Source organism: Callithrix jacchus, chromosome 16 (genome assembly GCF_049354715.1).
Source record: "Callithrix jacchus isolate 240 chromosome 16, calJac240_pri, whole genome shotgun sequence".
Taxonomy (NCBI): Eukaryota; Metazoa; Chordata; class Mammalia; order Primates; family Cebidae; genus Callithrix; species Callithrix jacchus.
Window position 1 is genome coordinate 44,962,100 of NC_133517.1, and position 21,188 is coordinate 44,983,287.

The 21,188-nt window shown below is 37.8% G+C and overlaps 1 protein-coding gene across 2 annotated transcripts in view; it reads right to left on the reverse strand.

The window, feature by feature from the left end:
- Nucleotides 1-21,188, reverse strand: part of CHMP4C (charged multivesicular body protein 4C) — a 28,782-nt gene continuing 7,594 nt past the window's right edge. Inside the window, exons 2-5 of one of the 2 annotated variants that reach the window (XM_002759032.6) lie at nt 7,177-7,354; nt 4,612-4,726; nt 1,534-1,687; nt 1-1,349 (exon numbers count right to left, since the gene is read on the reverse strand). In XM_002759032.6, the coding sequence (XP_002759078.1) occupies nt 1,285-1,349; nt 1,534-1,687; nt 4,612-4,726; nt 7,177-7,354 (512 nt within the window). In that variant the 3' untranslated portion in view covers nt 1-1,284. The remainder of the gene's footprint in view (nt 1,350-1,533; nt 1,688-4,611; nt 4,727-7,176; nt 7,355-21,188) is intronic. The other variant, XM_008982840.5, reaches the window with a different exon arrangement.

The following is a 21,188-nucleotide window of genomic DNA, read 5'->3' on the forward strand; positions in this document are numbered from 1 at the left end:
TTTTATTCAAGATATACTTTTAATTGCCATTTTATGTATTTACAAGGAATATTCTGTAAAGAGTAAATAAATGTACAAGAGAGCACCAAACAGAACAGGAAGAACACTCATGCATTTATACACTGAAGCCATAACAGCATCATAATGGCCTGGGAGTGTTAACACAGTTCCCTAAGTGGGTAAATTACACCCAGGAGATTCTCACTCAGCAGTGTAAGCTGTTAGTGCTTTTAGACATTTTGCGAAATGCATCCATTGCCCCATTCCAAGCTTAATTGGTATAATAAACGTCAATTAAAGCTCCTTTAAGATTTCAAACTGCAAAACTCAAGTGAAACTATTTATGAATAGACTCATATAAGACTCCTCTACTAGAAGTTGCTCCCAAAAGAGACACTGTATATTTACATTTACCATACCTACATGGATACACACAGCAACTTTTCATTCACATAGGAAATAACGTTACTTTTCCCAGCTATACTAAATGTATTACTTTTTGTTTTTTGAGATAAAGTCTCCCTCTGTCACATAGTCTGGAGTACAGGTGGCACAGTCTTGGCTCACTGCAACCTCCATCTCCCAGGCTCAAGCAATTCTCCTGTCTCAGCCTCCCAAGTAGCTGAGATTACAGGCACATGCCATCATATCTGGCTAATTTTGTATTTTTAGTGGAGATGGGGTTTCTTCATGTTGGTCAGGCTGGACTCACTCTCCTGGCCTCAAGTGGTCCACCTGCCTCAGCCTCCCAATGTGCTGGTATTACAGGTGCAAGCCACCACACTTAGCCTCCATCATTGATTCTATATGTACACATGACTCCTTTTTTACTTTTACTTAGAAGGCTTAAAACACAATTATTCATTCAGTATAATTATAAAACAGAGTCGGCCGAGCGCAGTGGCTCACACATGTAATCCCCACACTTGGGAGGTTGAGGTAGACAGTTCATGAGGTCAAGAGATAGAGAACATCCTGGCCGACATGGTGAAATGCTGTCTCTACTAAAAGATACAAAAATTAGCTGGGGTTGGTGGCAGGTGCTTGGAATTCCAGCTACTGAGGAGGCTAAGGAAGGACAATTGCCTGAACCCAGGAGGTAGAGGTTGCAGTGAGCCAAGATCGTGCCACTGCACTCCACCTGGGGACAGAGCGAGACTCCATCTCAAAAACAACAACAAAAACAAACAAAAAAACAGCCTTTGTTAACTTCTGAACTAGGCCAAAAAAAAATTATATTTTATCTACAGCTTATTAATTTAGGTATCAAAAATGCATTTTAGTTTAGGTAGCCCAAGCTGCCAACTGTTTGATATCATCATCATCTTCTTCTGCCCTCCGGGAAGATGCTGGAACATAAAATAGATAAAAATTACTAATTGGTGACATTCACACTTTCAGCATTGAAAACAGGTATGAATTACATATAAAAATGAATTAAATATGAAATCAAAAACATGTCCTAAAAAGAATGGGCCTGGCTACCATTTTAGGCAACTATCTGACCACAGGTGGTTGAGCTGGGTAGCAGACCTGCTCGGGTTCGACGTGCAGTGAAAGACATGCCTGGTTTTCTCTCTGGCTGTGCTGGGAGAGAAGAGGAAGGCACATTTGGAAGGCGGATATTTGTCATCTTCTTATTTAATTCCTCCTGTTCCAATTCTTCAAGTTCTGCCATCAACTCATCCTGAACACAGGAGAAAGGAAGAATTATGGAGTTAACGTTTCAAGACGTGGGTTTCCTCAAACACAATAACAAGAACATCTGCTACCCAATTGATATGTGAGAATCCAGTGAAATGGAATATTTATTTTAAAACTAAGTCTTTTTTGCAACACTGAGCAGTGATTAAAAAATGAATATTCTGGGTTGTGCAAATTTGCTGTAGTTAATCTTCTAATACTTCAGTAAACAGCCATTCATGTAATTTGTGCTAGCTGAATATATAACTTCCCCACATTTCTGGGAAATTTACACCTTGCCTGTCATTTTTCCAATGTGTTCTTTTCTACTGTTTAGAATCTACAAAACTTTAATTGGTAGAAATGAATGTTTTTCTTTGGGCTAATGCTATTGCAAATAAAACAACATGTATAGCAAAACCATAATGCACAGAAAGTAAAAAGAATCAAAGATAGAGATATGATTATTTTATCAAATCACCAAAGCCAATATAAATTAGGCTGCACATTTGGGTTAAGAAAAGTTCATTTTAAGATAAGTATACCATATTTCTTTCTTTTAGCAATAGTACCAAAGAGTCTGGTTTAATCTTAAACTACTCCCTGTCCCAAAAACTTTTGAGAGACAAGGCTAGTTTGAGACCTTAAAGATGTAAGTCACCTTATGCCAGTTCTGAGATGACTCAGATAGTTCAGATCTCACTGGCTCCATAAGTCCTCAAGTGGAGTCCAGCCCTCTCAGAGAGAGTTTGATAGTCACAACTAAACTTGCCATTGATGGAATTATGTGGCTGTCACTATTAGAAATTACCTGGAACACTTTATATTCATCCAAGTAGATTTTTCTTTTATGAATGAATAATGAATGAGAGAATTCATTCATTCATTATTCAACAAATTTATTGAGCACTCACTCCTGGACAGATTTTGAACTCAGTGCTGGGACGTAAAGTTGAATCAGCACTCCCTATATTCAAGGAGCTTATGCTCAAATGCAGGAGAAAGGCACATAAACAAATAATAATCCAATATTAAAGTGAGAGTAATAACACTGTGGGGAGAAAGAAGATATTTATGCCAATGACAACATTTGATTGAGTCAATAGGTTTCAGAATTGCAGCAAGCTGAAAGATTGTCTGACCCCTATTAAATCTGCCTCATAAAAAGAAAAGAAAATATGAAGGTGTATAGCACTGGGCCATATGAAATAGCACAGTCAATATAGCTGTGCACTTGATGGACTTCCACAGGCCATATGAATAAAATGGCATCAAAGTGAATACCCTGATGTCCTATTTCTGCTCAGAAAACAATTAGGGACAAATACCATAAATATGGTAACAGCAGAAAAAGCTATCCTATGCCAAATGTATGCCCAGAATTGCCAATAGTGCTTCACCATTTTCAACAGCAGCAGAAACATATTGATGTTTTCTTTAGCAATATGGTAACAGAGTAATCATCTCCTCCGTCATTTTCATTCTTTAGGTATCAAACGCTAATTTAAGATATTTTAGAGATAATCCAGTGATCTAATAATCTTCATTATCATAGATAAGAAAGCTAAGAGTCAGAAAAGTAAAAGGGACTTACACAAAGTTTTTCTTTTTTTAGACGGAGTTTCACTCTTGTTACCCAGGCTGGAGTGCAATGGCGCGATCTCTGCTCACCGCAACCTCCGCCTCCTGGGTTCAAGCAATTCTCCTGCCTCAGGCTCCTGAGTAGCTGGGACTACAGGCATGCACCACCATGCCAAGCTAATTTTTGTATTTTTAGTAGAGACGGGGTTTCACCATGTTGACCAGAATGGTCTTGATCTCTTGACCTTGTGATCCACCCACCTCGGCCTCCCAAAGTGCTGGGATTATAGGCATGAGCCACTGCACCTGGCCACAACATTTTAATAAATGATAGAGTCCAAATATCCACATTAGCCTAGAGTCCTTTCCACCACATCATAATTTACTCATTACAAGCTTATTAGTCCACCCCAGGGGTTGGCAAACTTTTTCTGTAAAGGACCAAATAATAATATTTCAGGCTTTGCAGGCTGCATGTTTTCTTCTGCTCCATAGTCTCCTTTGTTGTCAGTTTTCAACAACAGTTTAAAATTGTGAAACCCATCCTGACCTTAAAGGATACACAAAAACAGGTCATGGGAAGAATTTGACCTGCAAGCCATATTTTTTCCGACCCTTTGTCAACACCATTTTTAAAAGGTGTTGATACCTATCCTCATTTAGGGGGATTCCATGGAACCACATCTTACTTGCTAAATGTATTATTTTTAATATCACAGAGATGAAGGAAGTTGCATTATTTGCCATGCTAATCCAAGCTTTGGAAATGTCTATATGCGTACTAGTCCTACTTGTGTGTGCTTTGAGCAGAACGATGGAAATTCACAGTGCAGACATCACCATTATAATTATAGTCTGTTTGTATTATTGGACGGATTAATCTAAATGGAATGTGTGTGTTAATAATGCCACTCCACATTTATTTGGTTTCATAGCCTGAGTAATAAACAGAGGCAGCCTAACCTCTAATTTAATAGCCATAGAGCATGACACGTCTGTTTCATGCAGAATGACAAAGTCTACTTTGTTTTGCCCAGATGTGTAAGCATTCAGTTCCTCCTAATGGGGCTGTTTAGACTTCAACCATTAAAAGTCACTAACTTTACATAATCACATGCTGTTTTTTCCTTAATAGCTGAAGACTTAATTAGGTAGCTGTTTGCCAAACTATATTAATCTTCTCTTTAAATCAGAGCTACTAACACTTTATTTTTCTCTTAAGAGAAGTACCTTTCTGACAAATATCACTTGTTCTTTCGGTAGTAAGGGAACCTGCCTACCGTATGTGACAGGAAGCTACTCTTTACAGCAGCCACAATCCTGCATTCTCCATATTGGGTTACGTACCTCATCAAAGTCATCACCAAATCCAACCCGTTGAGAAAATGCTTCTGAGATTTCTTGGGCGATGTCCTGTTGCTCTGTGATCTCTTGCATCAGATCATCTATTTTGTTCAGGTCCCTGGGAAATCATATTTTGTTGAACATTTTAGAATGTTAACTTATAATTTAGATATAATCCTATAAGAAAGAGTCAGTTCCTTTAATACAAACTCTTAGTTATTTCAGTAGGATAAATATTCCTGATATTTACCAACTTTAAAGATAATGTATATATTTTTTAAAAAGTTAATAATCCTGTATATGTACATATATTAAAAGCATTAAGCAAATACCTATTACATTTTAAACTCACTAAAAATAAAAATATTTATAACTATTAATATTTATAGACCCATTTTGAATTTTTTCTGGTAGAGCATATGTCAAATTTAAATATATGCTGCTGTGTATCAACTCTGCAGGAAACACTGCCACAGACCACTAGGACCACCAAGACTAGATGAGCTTCGGCAGCTCTCAGGAGCCCCTAACTGACAGCAGCCGTTTGTTGAAGGGCTAGTGAGCAATTTTTTGTAACACTTAGCGGCTCTGAGATCCTGGCTCCCTGAGGGTTTTCCCATAGTGGTGTTGCCCTGAGAGGTTACTAAAAAGAGCAGGATTAAACCTATAAAGCCCTCAGAAGAATTAGCAACTGCAGCAAAGAAATCTAGGTAGCCACTGGCTCAGGATGAACAGCAGCTTTGAAGACATTTTCCAACACCTGAGCGTCACTGGCTTCTAAACACCACCTAAGCATGTTGGTGTCTACATGCCAGGTTCTGGAATGTTTCTATAGTAGTTGGTCTCTGAATAACTCCTACAACTCTGAAACTAGGCCAAACTGATCGGATATAAGAGAAGTGATAATGCCCTTATTATTAAGTAGCCTAAATACCAAGAGTTTGAGTTACAGTGGGATTAATTTTTTGTGAGTTTCTCTGACTCTATAAGAGCTATTTTGACATATTTTAATGCAATAATCAAAAAAGAATACTTTTACTTCCCTTTGACCATCCCTTATCTCTAAACCTTATTATTCTATTTATAATGAATATTCAACAAATATGTTTTTAAAAGGAACATGAAAAAAATGTATGGCTAAACTTTGGGCCTGGGAACGAATTTTTTTCAAATGTAATACAATGGTATGATTTTGCCAAGCTGCCTGGAAAGAAAGGCTGATTTTCTAATACATTTTAGTACCCAAAAGCAATAGAGAATTTTGACTCTGATAATGAATCTAATGATCTCCCTGAAACTGTAAAAATGGAGGCTGATTGTTAATGAATTATTCAGAAAAGAAAGTGTTGGTTAGCAAGGTTGTCTTCACTCCCCCCAGCCTCCACCTTTTTCACCTTTTCCCATTCTACGGAAGTTTGTCTACATATTGTAGGTACTCATTGCTCTTGTGCATCTTTGGCCCAGGTTCCACTTTCATATGCAATATCAGAAAAGGATCAGGTCAAGACATATTTCCCAGTGTGAATGTTAAGCAAATTGTGAATATTACTGAGTGCTCCCTTTGTGCCAGGAACTATGCTAAGTGCATTATATATAATATCTCATTGACTCTCACAATAACCACAAGATAAGTACTATTATCATATCTAATTTGCATATATGGAAACTGAATAAAGGACAAAATAATTTTCCCAAGGGATAGTCAGTTGTTGGCCTCTGATTATAGCCCAGAAAATTTAACACCCAAATCCATGCTCATAACTATTCTTCTATGTCAGTGGTTCTCAAACATTGGGTAGCATCAGAATCACATGGACCCAAATCCTTTCCTAGTTCAAGGAGCCTGGGCATCTGTGTTCTCTTCACATATTTTCCAGGTGATTCTGATTCCCTCCAACATTTGACAGTCACTTTCCCACAGTTCCAACACCCTCGCAGAGGATGAAATTGAAGTCTTTTTAAAATTTGTGGTGGTTGTTGTTGTTGCTGTTGTTTTTCCGAAACAGAGTCTTGCAGTGTCGCCCAGGCTGGAGTGCAAGTGGTGCGATCTCACTCATCGCAACCTCTGCCTCCCGGGTTCATGTGATTCTCTTGCCTCAGCCTCCTGAGTAGCCAGGATTACAGGTGCCCACCACCATTCCTGGCTCATTTTTTAAAAATATCTTTAGTAGAGACAGGGTTTCACCAAGTTAGCCAGGCTGCTCTTGAATTCCTGACCACAGGTGATCTGCCTGCATCAGCCTCCCAAAGTGCAGGGATTACAGGCATGAGCTACCGTGCCATGCCTTTTTTAAATCATAGAATTAAAATATTTACAGGTACAGTTTCCAGCAATCATAAAGTAACCAGGAAACATTACAGGCAAAAATGAATGCCCTTCCTTTTTTCACGGTCTTTTTTGTTGTTGTTGTTATAACCTTTAATCTTTCTCTGAGACACTATTTCACTCAACAAGTCAAAGAGCCTCAAATGAGTAAATCCATTCCTGCCAAAATCATAATATGGTTCCAAAGGTTCTTCCCAACACTGAGAGAATTTATGATTCAGGGGGAGACCAGAGTCACTTACATGTTTTCGTGAACTGATTTCATTGCTTTTGCTGCAAAGCCCATGTTCCTCAACACCTCAGTGTTGGTGTGTGAGTTCTCCAGGGCTTCTCTCTGGAACTCAATGGTTGAAAGTGTTCCATCAATCTGAGTGAGCTGCTTTTCGAACCTCTTCTTTCTCTTTAGTGCCTGTAATGCAGCTAAATAAAAAAGAAGCCACATTTATTAGGAAAGAGAAAGAGACACCTACTCAAGAGATGTTTACTCAGCACCAGCTATGGACTTAGACTTGCTGATAACTAAGGACAATGAGTATACCAAAATAAAACTGAGAAATAAACAAGTCACATTGTCCTCTCAATTACCAGCACCAGTTAGCACTGTCTCCAACATTTTATGATATTTTTTTCTTCCAAATATCTGGTAAGTGTAAGAGAATGGAAAGTCAGCTTTCCTATTCCATAACATATGCCACAGAAATGGTTTTGCAAATATCAGATTTTAGAAAAAGGATAGATAAAAATATGGGTACAGATCATGCAATAGAAAAGTAAACTTTTAGAGAAAGTAAAGACCTTTTGACACAGGGTGTCACTCTGTCACCCAGACCAGATGAAATGGTACAATCATAGCTCACTGCAGCTTTGAACTCCTGGCTCAAGCAATCCTTCTGCCTTAGCCTCCAGAGTAACTGCAACTACAGACACACGTCACTGTACTTAGCTATTTTTTTTAATTTTTTTTGTAGAGAAAGGGTCTTGCTCTACTGCCCAAGCTAGTCTCAAATTTCTGGCCTCAAGCAATTCTACCCTCTTGGCCTCCCAAAATGCTGAAATTGCAGGTGTGAGTCACCACACCTGGCCCTCCTTGTCTTTTTTATCTATGTTCTGGAAGAATTCCTTGATTTTATTTTCATATCACTAGTTTAGTCTCCAGCTATATTCATTCTATTTTTTATCCTTTATTTTCTTAATTATGCCTTTAACTTCTAAGAACTTGTTCTTTACTTGCTCATTTTTTTTGGCAGTCTATTCTTGTTTTATAGATATAATTGCCTCCTTAATCTCCCTCAGGATACTAACACTAGTTTTATTTGTAACATACTTTATTTCTGACATTATCTCTGTTCTTTTGGGTTCCATTGTTTGTGCTGCTTATCTTGATTCTTCTCTTTCATGCAATTACCTTTCCTCATCATCCTTCTGATCTTCTATTATAGGTTCATATTTATAAATATTATAAAAGACTGGAATAGTTCATATAAGTGGCTGTACATCTTGTCATTATGTGAGTTTCCCCACAAGGCCTCCCTCCTAAAGGGAAAGTTGCCAATAGCTCTGTGTAAGAAAAAGGTGGGGCAGGGAGTAGGTACACAAGCAGGGGACTACTATAGTTACCAAAGAAAGGCTTGCCCCTGGGTGTGCGACATTTTATTTCTTCTCACAAGTGGTGTCTGTCCTTCCTCACCCCTCCCTGCCCACTATGGAGGTTTGGGGATCCTCAAGCTCTGCTCCAACTCCCTCTCCAGGTACAACAGCACAATTTAAGCTCTTGATGAACAGCACTTACATCTTTTCTTTTTCATGTCTTCCTTGTTATATGCGAACTTTTTTATAGAACAAAATTTGTTTAATCTGTCTTTTAGGGAAGAACTAATATAATTTTGTAAGTCAAATGGCTTAAAGTCCTTTTCACACCATCACACTCAACAGACACTTACCAACAAAAAGAATGAAATGCTTAGGAATACAGCTAAACAAGGAGGTGAAAGATCTCTAAAAGAAGAATGTATTAGTCCATTCTCCTGCTGCCATAAGGACATACCTGAGATTGGGGAATTTGTAAAGAAAAATGGTTTAATTGACTCACAGTGCTGCAGGGCTGGGGAGGCCTCAGGAAACTTACAATCATGGTGGAAGGGGAAACAAACATGTCCTTCTTAACATGGCAGCAGAAAGGAAAAGAATGAGAGCCTAGCAAAGGGAGAAGCCCCTCATAAAACCACCAGATTCTGCATCAACTAACTCACTGTCATGAGAACAGGATAGGAGAAACCATCCCCATGATTCAATCATATCAACCTGGTCCTTCCCATGACACATGTGAATCATAGGGACTAGAATTCAAGATGAGATTTGGGTGGGGACACAGCCACACTATATTATTTCACCCTTGGCCTCTCTCAAATCTCATGTCCTCACATTTCAAAACACAATCATGCCATTCTGACAGACACCAAAGTCTTAAATCATTCCAGCATTAACTTAAAAGTCCAAGTCCAAAATCTCATCTGGGATAAGGCAGGTCCCTTCTGCCTATGAGCCTGCAAAATCAAAAGCAAGTTAGTTATTTCCAAGATACAATGGAAATACAGGCATTGAGTAAATACACCTGTTCCAAATGGGAGAAATTAGCCAAAACAAAGGGGCTACGAGCCCCATGCAAGTCCAAAATACAATAGGGCAGTCATTAAACCTTAAAGTTCCAAAATGACCTTCTTTGACTCCATATCTCATATCCAAGTCATGCTGATACAAGAAGTGGTCTCCCACAGCCTTGGGAAGCTCCACACCTGGAGCTTTACAGAGTAAAGCCCCATTCCCAGCTGCCTTCATGGCTGGCATTGAGTGCCTGTGGCTCTTCCAGGAATACAGTGCAAGCTGTTGATAGACCTACCATTCTGGGGTCTGGAGAATGGTGGTCCTGTTCTCTTTACTTCTGTATACCTACAGGCTCAACACCATGTGGAAGCTGCCAAGGCTTGGGGCTTGGACCCTCTGAAGCCATGGTCCAAGCTGTACCTTGGACCCTTTTATCCCCTTTTAGTCACATTGGCCCCTTTTAGCTGGAGCAGCTGGGTTGCAGGGTACTAAGTCCCTAGGCTATACACAGCAGGGTGCCCTGGGTCAGGCCCAGGAAACTATTTTTTCCTCCTAGGCCTCCAGGCCTGTGATGGGAGGAGCTGCCACAATGGTGTCTGACATGCCCTGGAGACATTTTTGCCATTGTCTTGGTGATTAGCACTGGACTCCTCCTTACTAATATAAGTCTCTGCAGCAAGCTTGAATTTCTCCCCAGAAAATGTGGTTTTCTTTTCTAATGCATCATCAGGCTGCAAATTTTCCAAACTTTTATGCTCTGCTTCCTCTTGAATACTTTGCCACTTAGAAATTTCCTCCACCAGGTACTCTAAATCATCTCTCTCAAGTCTAAAATTCCACACATCTCTAGGGCAGGGCAAAATGCTCCCAGTCTCTTTGCATAGCAATAGTGACCTTTACTCCAATTTCCAACAAGTTCCTCATCTCCATCTGAGACCACCTCAGCCTGGACTTCATTGTCCATATAACTGTCAGCATTTTCGTCAAAGCCATTCTACAAGTCTCTAGGAAGTTTCAAACTTTCCCACATTTTCCTGTCTTCTTCTGAGCCCTCCAAACTGTTCCAACTTCTCCCTGTTATCCATTTCCAAAGTCACTTCCACATTTTCAGGTATCTTTAGAACAGCACTCTACTCTCTGAGGTATCAACTTGCTGTAATAATCTGTTCTTCCGCTACTATAAGGACATGTCCAAGACTAGGTAACTTATAAAGGAAAGAGGTTTAATGGACTAGTTCCTCAGGGCATGGGAGGCCTCAGGAAACCTATAATCATGGTGGAAGGGGAAGCAAACATATCCTTCTTCATATGGCAGCGGGAAGGAGAAGAATGAGAGCCCAGCAAAGAGTGAAGCCCCTTATAAAACCATCAGATCTTGTGAGAACTAACTTGCTATTGAGATAAGATGGGGGAAACCACCACCATGATTCTATTATCTCAATTTGGTCCCTCCCATGACACATTGAGATTATGAGAACTACAATTCAAGATGAGATTTGGATAGGGACACAGCCAAATTGTATCATAGAATTACAAAACACTCCTGAAATAAATCAGAGATGCTACAAGCAAATGGAAAAAATTCCATGCTCATGGATGGGAAGAATCAATATTGTTAAAATGGTCATACTGCCCCAAACAATATACAGATTCAATACTATTCCTATTAAACTACCAACATCATTTTTCATAAAACTGGAAAAAAATGTATACTAAAATTCATAGGGAACCAAAAAATGAGTTCAGATAGCCAAAGCAATGCTTAGTAAAAAGAACAAAGTTAAAGGTACCACACTACCTGACTTTACACAATATTACAAGGCTATAGTAACCCAAACAGCATGGTACTGGCAAAGAAACAGACATATAGACCAATGGAACAGAATAGAGAACCTAGAAATAAAACTACATACCTACAACCATTTGATCTTTAACAAAACTAACAATAACAAGTAATGGGAAGAGAACTTCATAATCAATAAACGGTGCTGTGATAACTGGCTACCCATTTTTGGAAGATGGAAACTAGACCCCTTCCTGTTATCATGTACAAATAGCAACTCAAACTGGATTAAAGAGTTAAATGTAAGATCTAAAACTATAAAAACCCAAGAAGAAAACCTAGAAAATACCATTCTGGACATATGCCTCGGCAAAGATTTCATTATAAAGTCTCCAAAAGCAATTGTAACAAAAACAAAACAGATAAGTGGGATCTCATTAAAGAATTTATACATGGCAAAAGAAACTATCAATAGAGTAAGCAGACAACCTACAGGATGGGAAAAAAATATTAACAAACTATGCATCTGGCAAAGGTCTAATACACAGTATCTATAACGAATTTAAACAACTCAACAGGCAATAAAGAAGTAACCTCATTTTAAAGTGGACAAAAGACAACAGATACTTCTCAAAAAAAGACATACATGTAGCCAACAAGCATATAAAAAAAGTTCAATATCACTAATCATTAGAGAAATATAAATTAAAATCACAATGAGATACAATCTCATACTAGTCAGAGTGGCTATGTTTAAAAAGTCAAAAAGTAACAGATGTTGGCAAGATTGTGGAGTAAACAGAATGCTTATGTGGAGCTGATAGGAATGTAAATCAGGTCAGTCCCTGTGGAAAGCAGTTTGGAAGTTTCTCAAAGAACTTAAAACAGAACTACCATTCAACCCAGCACTCCCATTACTAGGTATATACCCAAAGGAATATAAATTGTTCTATTAAAAGGACACATGTGCCCACCCTTATGTTCATCAGAGCACTAATCACAATAGCAAAGACATGGAATCAACATAGATGCCCATCAACCATGAATTGGATAAATAAAATGTGGTAGGTATACACCACAGAATACTATGCAGCCATTAAAAATGAAATTATAGGCTTTACAGCAACATGGATATAGCTGGAGGCCATTGTCCTAAGTGAATTAGTGCAGGGACAGAAAACCAAATACCACACATTCTCACTTATAAGTGGGAGCCGTTCTCACTTATGATGGGAACAATAAACACCAGAGCTTAATTGAGAGGGGACAGTGGAAGGAGGTTAAGGGTCAAACAGCTACCTATTGGGTACTATGCTCACCACCTGGGTAACAAAATCATTTGTACACTAAACCCCAACAATGTAGACTACCCACGTAACAAACCTGCACATATACCTATTAACCTAAAATTATAGTTGAAAGAGACTTACCACATCAATAATCAGAGCTATGTGAGGATTTTCTTCACCACACAGGGATAATGACAAGCTGATATGTGGATCCATATCTGCTGGTGCATTTATCACACTATAATAGAATTATTTGTAAAATCTATTCTACCTCACCTCTCCTTATATGATCTATTCTACCTCACCTCTCCTTATATATAAGATGGTCTATCTTTTCTCCAAGGGCTTATAATTAGGCATAAGCCCTTGGAGAAAAGATAGAACATCTTATTTGCCTGTTTCCCCAGCACCTCGTCCAGTTCCTGGTACCTGGCCAACAAAATACGTAACAAAAACTAACATTTATGGAGCATTTTCCATATGTTAAATTGGTGATAAGTGCTTTATGTGCATTATGTGATTTATGTCATTTAATTCTCACAAGAATCCCAAGAGTAGATATTTGCCATCTTACAGAAATCAAATGAATAGATATTAAGTGAACCAATTTGATAACTTTGTACATCAGATAAAAACAGCATGATATAATGAGTGTGGCCTCTCAACACCAGAGTGCAAATTCCTCTACCATGTCTTCCCAGATGTGTGTTCTCGGGCAAGTCACATCCCTTCTTTGAGCTTTAGTTTGCTGTTCTGGAAATGGGGATTATATCAGGCTGGGTGATTAGAAGAACTAGTAATGATTTATGGAAAACACTTTATACAAACCCTGTAAATGGTAGGGATGTAGCAACTAAATAAATAATAGCAATTTATATAACATTCTTAATGACTGGGCTTGCATATCTTATTTCTCAGACTACTGTATAACAAAGTACCCATTTGCTTTATCATAACTCATCATAACTGAAACATTTCTCCATTTCAATAGGTACAGCAAAGAATGTTATTCTTTAGAGTATCCTAAGAAGCTAAACTCCACCCATCATAGCTGGCAGTGGAATGTTCAGAGTGCATGTCCTCCCTGACTCGTCAGGCTGGTTCAGTGACTATACATATCTGAAACCAGACTGGTACCCATTGATCCTAAACATTCTTTTTTTCTTTTTTTGAGCAACGTTTTTAAGTTCTCCATTTAAAATATGTCATATTTCTTAGTAAAAATTAATTTTAGATAATTTTCTGAAAATCTAGAAAAGCAATGTGGTATAAAGGATGGAGCTCTGGAGCTTGAGACCTATGTTTCAATTCTACCTAAATCACTTAATACCTGTGTGTAATAATTATGATGCATGACCTGAACTCATTTTAAGTGACATTCTCTCACCTGAATGACAAGAAAAATAATACCTGGAAGACGGCAATAGAACATCATGCTATAGAGTGGTTTACCTTCAAATCTGGGCTCCCTCATTCATATATAAGGCTATGTGGCTTGACCTAAGTTGCTTACTGAACAATGGAGATGTAACTCATTTGGTTGTTGAGAATTAAATGAAACAGCATTTATAAATTTAGTGCAGTGGCACACAGTGAGTAATTACTAAATATTAGGGATCCTCATCATCATCACTTCCTTTGTAGATTGTCAGAACCACATGGTGGGACTCTCACGGTAGGACACCGAACCTTACTATTGTTAGCCATTAGTAATAATTTCTGATTTGGACATAATTTTTAACATCTATGTTAACATATGGTTTCTGCTTTTCAAAATATTGGGGAAAAATTTGAAAATTCACCAACACTTGGGATCTCAACTTACACTGCAATTCCCATGCCACACACTACATATTGGCCCAACCAGAGACCCAAACTAGGAAGGAGCCAGGGAGGCAATGAAATTAAGTGAAGCAGCAAGAAGTTCAGGGAAAAGGCCTACTTCATTTTTTCTCCTGTGAGAAAGAAAGAAAAAGAGAGAAATGTTTCTCTTCTATAAAAACAAAAACTAGTGTAGTGGTGGCAATGTAGAGCAACAAACACTGGCCTCAGTATAAGCGAATCAAGAGGAAAAAATGGAGATGCCAGTGACTTGGGAGCATAAACCTGATAAAAGGGAAGCAGCGCTGCTGGGACTTGGTTCCAAGCTGCTTGCAGACCTGTAGTCCCAGTCTACCACACGTTCAGAAGAAGCAAGAAATCTCGATTTACACGCAAATTTCCCCAATTTTTACATGCCACTTTACATTTTTCTAAAAACCCTGTGTGAAAGAAACCAGTAACTTCTGCATGGCTGGTCCTAGGATACCTGCCATTTACTATGATTTCTGCCTGGCAAGTTAAGCTTCTCCCAAATATAAAGACAGGAGGCTTTTGTTTCAAATAGCCAAGTATGTGAGTCTCTTGGTGAGCTGTCTTACATAAACTGATGATGCCACTGATACATCATGAGTTGGACAGGCCTTAGCCTTGTTCCCTAACAAACAATCTGGGAAAGAAGCAGCCGTATTTTTTCAAAGGCATGCACAAAAATGCTGCAAATCGAGCATTGTTCCTGATTTGGCAAAGAAGGACATTTTTCAGGGCCATGAAATTTAACCTGTGTAGAAGATGCAATTCAATCTTCCAAACTCCTGCATGTGCTTTTAAGCAGCTGGTGATACCCAGACAATATTCTCTCTAAGACAAAGGGATCTACTGTATTCCTTTGTGGTAGAGAAACAGCCAGGGGTTTTGTCTCCTTACATAACAGTGATGTTCCTTCAGCAGTGGAGTTGCAGAACAATGTCCTTTATGTACTATTGCCAACAGTATACGTGAAGAGTCCTTATGACAGCCCATTGGGGACTGGAAATAGAATGCGAGAATTACCCACTTGAACCAATTTAACTAGCCCTGTGCAACTCTACTATGCTGCCAAGGGAGGAAGGCTTTCAGTCATTTATGCCAAATAATTAAACTGGCAGAAAAGAGTTTCAATGTCATTGCTTATATAATGTATAGGGTGTCTTGGTTTTTTGTTTTGTTTTGTTTTTTGTTTTTTGAGATGGAGTCTCGCTCTATTATCTAGGCTGGAGTGCAGTGGCACAATCTCGACTCACTGCAACCTCCGACTCCCAGGTTCACAAGCGATTCTCCTGCCTCAGCCTCCCGATGGGATTATAGGTGCATGCCACCATGCCTGGCTATTTTTTGCATTTTTAGTAGAGACAGGGTTTCACCATGTTGGTCAGGCTGGTCTAGAACTCCTGACCTTGTGATCCACCTGCCTTGGCCTCCCAAAGTGCTGGGATTACAGGCATCAGCCACTGCACCCAGCCAGTCATCTCAGTTTTAAAAGTCAACCTGTTCTTCATTCATTTGGGGCACATAAATGTGTGCATTGTTAATCCATTAGTCAGCACACAGGAAGAACCTTTTAGGAACCATCATATCCAGTGAACACAGACAAACCTGTTTTTGAAATATGAAACTGCATGATAATAGCTCTTCTCTGTCCCAGGAATGATCTCTAGAGAAGGGCTAAAAGATGAGGCTCTGAAGAGTGCCCAGGTAGGAGAATGCTTAAGGATATACGTCACACACGATTGCTTATGTCATTGTTTGCTTTTAACTGGGAAGGCTTGTGATCATGTTTTATTTGAGGAACTTTAGTGTAAGCCCTGTTCTTACTCATATACAAATCATCTCTTTAATTAAACAATACCTTCTATTTATGGCACATTGTTTGAATTTTCGAAAAGCAGAATCTGAATAAGCATCATCATAGACATTTCCCAAATGGAATAAAAACAAAATATATCTGCTCAATGTCACAGGTGGGATTAAGAACAACTGGGGAAATATTAGAAAATTTTAACACTCATTTGGCCGGGGCATCCCATGATGCATTTCACTGAACTTCTTTACTTTTAAAAATTACTCTTTATTCATTAATTTCAGCCACTTAACAAGTATATATTAAAGACCTAAAGCATCCCTAGCACTGTGTTAGGCACTGGAGGGACAAAAAAATAAGGCTACAATCTCAGAAAGAGACAAAATATGAAATGGGCAATCACCTATTCATCACTCCCCAAGCATTTATTAAGCATCTACTATGCTATAGGCACTGTGCCTAGGGAAACTAACATGTTTAAGTTACATTCTTCACCTCAAGTAGTAGAGAAGACATAGAGGATAATAAAAGACACATGTACAAGGTACAGTGGGTATGCAGAGTAATTAACAGGCTCTCTCTGGAGGGTAAGGGAAGGCTTCACAGACATCGCTGTAGCAGTAACCTTGTTCAACAGGCCTTGCTCAGTGAGCAGTTCTATTTACATTATCATTTCTTTTCATACATGGAAAGAAATATGGCGACATTACTTGTATGTAGATGAAGTCCTCAGTGACTGTCTATATGTACACTCAACACCCTGATAAATAAAGAATATGAATGATGAAAAAGGAAGGAACACAGTGGGTTCCTTCCATTCCCCAACCCTTTCTTCTGCTACAAATCTCATACCAATAAAAAGTTTCTGGCTGAAATATATCAGGAATTAGAGACTATAAACCTCAAATATAGAGTACATTTTCGTTTTAAAGATTTGAACTCCAGCTTGCCACAGCAGCTGAATGTTATATGTAACCTCCATATTTTTGGAGGCCTCACCAGTATTAAATGTCACATGAGTGTAAACAGCAATCTAGAAGAAGACTAACACACAACAGTGATATATAGGATTATATAATGCTAAAGCAGATGCCTGAGAAAGCAGTAAAAAGGAATGAGATTGAAGAAAGTAAATAAGAGATATTCTAGGGGCATTTGGAAGTGCAGTATTGCTATAAGCAAGCTAGTAACTTTGGACTGAATTTTGTGTTTAAAAAAGGTGATTGATTAATATTATAAGGCATAAAAGAGGAGAAAAACAGGTTGAATAATCAGTGCCTTCTCCCTTCTCCAGAGAGATAGCAAATGGGCAAAGGAAATTAAGGCTATTTTCCAACAGAAATGGTGCTCCTCATTCTAAAGAGCTGGAGGTTGTTTTTGAAGATGAGGCAATTCTTGCTACCAGGATATCATGCAAGAGAATATGAAAGAAGGTAAATCAGAGAAGGGAAGTTCACGATCTAAAAGCGCTCTCGGCCTTGAGTTGTCAAAAAAGGAAGAAATGCTTTCATAAAAGATTATGTTAAATACTCACTGAAATTCTCATCTCTTGTAATTAATTGCTTCAGAAGTCAGTTGCTGGGCAAGAGGAATTAACATATTTGACCAACATACCAATACATTAATTAAAATCTATTTGATATTCTTTGTGAAAACCCAATTAATTGTTTGATACCGGTCAGAATATATAACTAATTGAATGAATGAGTTTTTAATTTGCTGTTAGTATTATTTATAACCCCACAAATTGATAAACTTTGTGGGCCTTTTATCATCTAGAATTTTTTTTAAGTATAAATATGAAACCAGCAAATTTTAACAGAAAAACTGAGAAACAGCTGATTATGCTTAGTTTTACAAGCTAGATGTATGTACCTACAGGTGTAATTTATTATATATATAATATTATGTATGTATTTAATATGGTTCCATTGTCTACTTGTAAAAAAGTATTTGTTAGTCATATGATGCAACAGTATTTCATAGTACCGTGCCTACGGCTTGCAGGTGCTCTACCACTTGAGTTCGAGAACCAGCAAACTATATTCCTTTAGCCCCTCTCAATTCTCACTGTCTGTGATTCTATGACTATTCCTTTGAGACACTAACATCAACAAATCTTGAAAAATATATAGCTCCTCAAGTTGACTATTAGTATATGAAATTATTTAAGAATAGATTTACCTTGAAATTGATGATGAACTACACTATTCTTTAATGATTGCATATACAAGTAACACCAACAAATCAACAGAGTTTTCATAAATAAACATTTTCAAACTGCTCACAAAATGATAAAGCATGGGCTCTTACATATGTGGTCTTTGAAATATGTACAAATTAGTTGACCATGATCACAATTTTTTTTACAGTTAATACTGTAGAAGTTTTGAGTTACAATAATATCTTTGTTCAAACTCCAAGGTTATATTTACTTTCACTTTATATACATCAAATATATGAAAAGAAATGATCATGTAAATAGCACTGCTAAGCTAGCAAGGCCTGTTGAACAACATTACTGCTACGGCAAATAAGACGCACCCAGTATGACTACGTAGCATATGTGACAGAGTCAAAAAGATTAAATGTCCAAAGTGCTTATTAAATATTTCATTGCATAATTTTATTCCTCCAAATTTCCATCTAAACTAAATATATACATGTAAGTTTTATTTCATTTAAGCTAGATGGTTGGCATTGAATTTTAATTTTAAAATCAAGAATTAAACTTTTAATGCAAGGCTTTCCATCTTTTAACAGAGAATGACCTACTTTTCCTTGCCTGAACTTTTTAAATTACCATTCTTGCTTGCTTGCTTTTTTGGGGCTTGTTTTGTTTTGCAAGTAGTGATTACAGTGTTGGTATTTTAAGTCACTAGATTCCCAGATTGGGGAAGAGATGATGGAGGCTGTGCAGAGCGATAGTAGTGGGGACTTCTAGCTATCCCCCCATCTACTATCTGCAAGTTCCTACAAATTAGAAATACCTGAAAAAAGGGCTTACCAGTGGTTAAAAGAGCCATCTGTCTCGGTATAATAATTCTTACTGCTTTAAAGCATGATCTTAGAAACTTTGGACAGAGTCCTAAATATTTCCCATAAGCAATTCCCTACTAGCACCAGTTGCTTGAAGTAAAGAATCAACATGTCTAGCACAGGAAAAGTCAATTATTCAGAGAGTGCTATACTATATGTTTTATGTTTAATCCAGGCTTTTGTTTGTGTTTTTTAATTTTATTTTTTCTTCTTCTGCAAACTTTTAAACTGTGTATTCATTAAAACTCCTATCAAATGATAATCAAAAAAAGTAGGAGACTCTAAAATTATCAGTATGCCTGAAAAGTACAAAACTAGTTAAGTTTACTAAAGGAGATTGAGAATGTGATATTTAAAAATAAATTAACAATATCGTCTCTATATTTTAAGTTACATGATAATTTTGTTCCTTAAAAGTACAAATAGATTCACACGTACTTAGGCATAGTACAAAACGAATACCAAAATAGTTCATTCTTACCCATTCCAACGCTGACCCCCAAATCCAAACCTGGCAATTTTTTAAATGAGTATTAGATCCCTTGCCATAATTATTGCTGGTTAGAGTATCTTGTATTTTTCTGTTACCTTAAAACATCTCCTGAAAAAACGTAGTCCTAAATACTGAGAAACAAACTAGCCATACTAATAATAACTGTAGGTAAGCTCACAGTATTCTGCTATAATTCCTTGAAACTGTGTAATCCTCTGACTTTGGCATAATCATGGTGTTAGTAATACCTTTTCTAACTTATTCTACCTTATTTTGGCTGACTCAATAAACTGCAAAATAGTATAAATGAAGGAAATTATATTATTTACTTAATGTAAATATTTCCCCAAATATGGCACCTTTCTTCCTTGTAATAAGTGAATAATTATAAAATGTTTAAACATTTACAACACTGCTCCAAATTCATGTAAGAAAACTAGATGTAATGTTATATAACATAGGAAACAGTAGCAATTGCTCTTCTAGAAGTTGCTGCAATCCATCAGCAAACTGTGCCACACATACTGAAAGCAAAATTTTAGAATAAAAATACGCCAGTTTCTGAGGATGTAGAAGATGATGATTACTCTAAGCCAATGAGTTCACAGCTATGAAAAATATCAAAATAATTTTATAGGCTTCTTTTCTTTGAGTTACTGGATACTGACTCAAGGAAAAACATAAACCATCCACTGGCCTCCAAACATTACACACTTCAAAATCATCCAGAAAGCTTTGAGTGCCAAGATCCTGAACAGTATTCCAGATCCCTTGAAACAGAATTTCCTGGTGTGGCATTTTTAAAAAGCTCTCCAGAGAATCTAATGAAGGTAACACACTATCAGTTCACAAGTCATCATTCGTGAGCCCCAGTTGTGTGAATATAGTTTTAGAAATATAATTCACAAGGAATATTGAATGCATCGTTGAGAAAAAGAGAATAAGCTGGAGAAATAAGATGATAAAAACTAGAAATGTGGGTGAGGTATATTTATAGCCAGATGAACACCTAAATTCATTGAGTGTTGATCTGTCGAACAGTCGATATGCCTCAGCTGCCGGGGTTCCCAAACCCCAGTTTATGGTCCTGTTAGGAACTGGGCTGCAAAGGAGGTGAGCTGCAGGCCAGCAAGCGTTACCACCTGAGCTTTGCCTCCTGTTACATCAGTAGAGGCATTATATTCTCACAGGAGCGCGAAGCCTATTGTGAATCGTGCATGCAAGGTATCTAGGTTGTGAATTTCTTACAATAATCCAATACCTGATGATCTGAGGTGGAACAGTTTAATTCCAAAACCATCCCCCCTACCCCCCAACAGTGGTGGAAAAATTGTCTTCCAAGAAACTGGTCCCTGGTGCCGAAAGGGTTGGGGACAGCCGCCTTCGCTGCT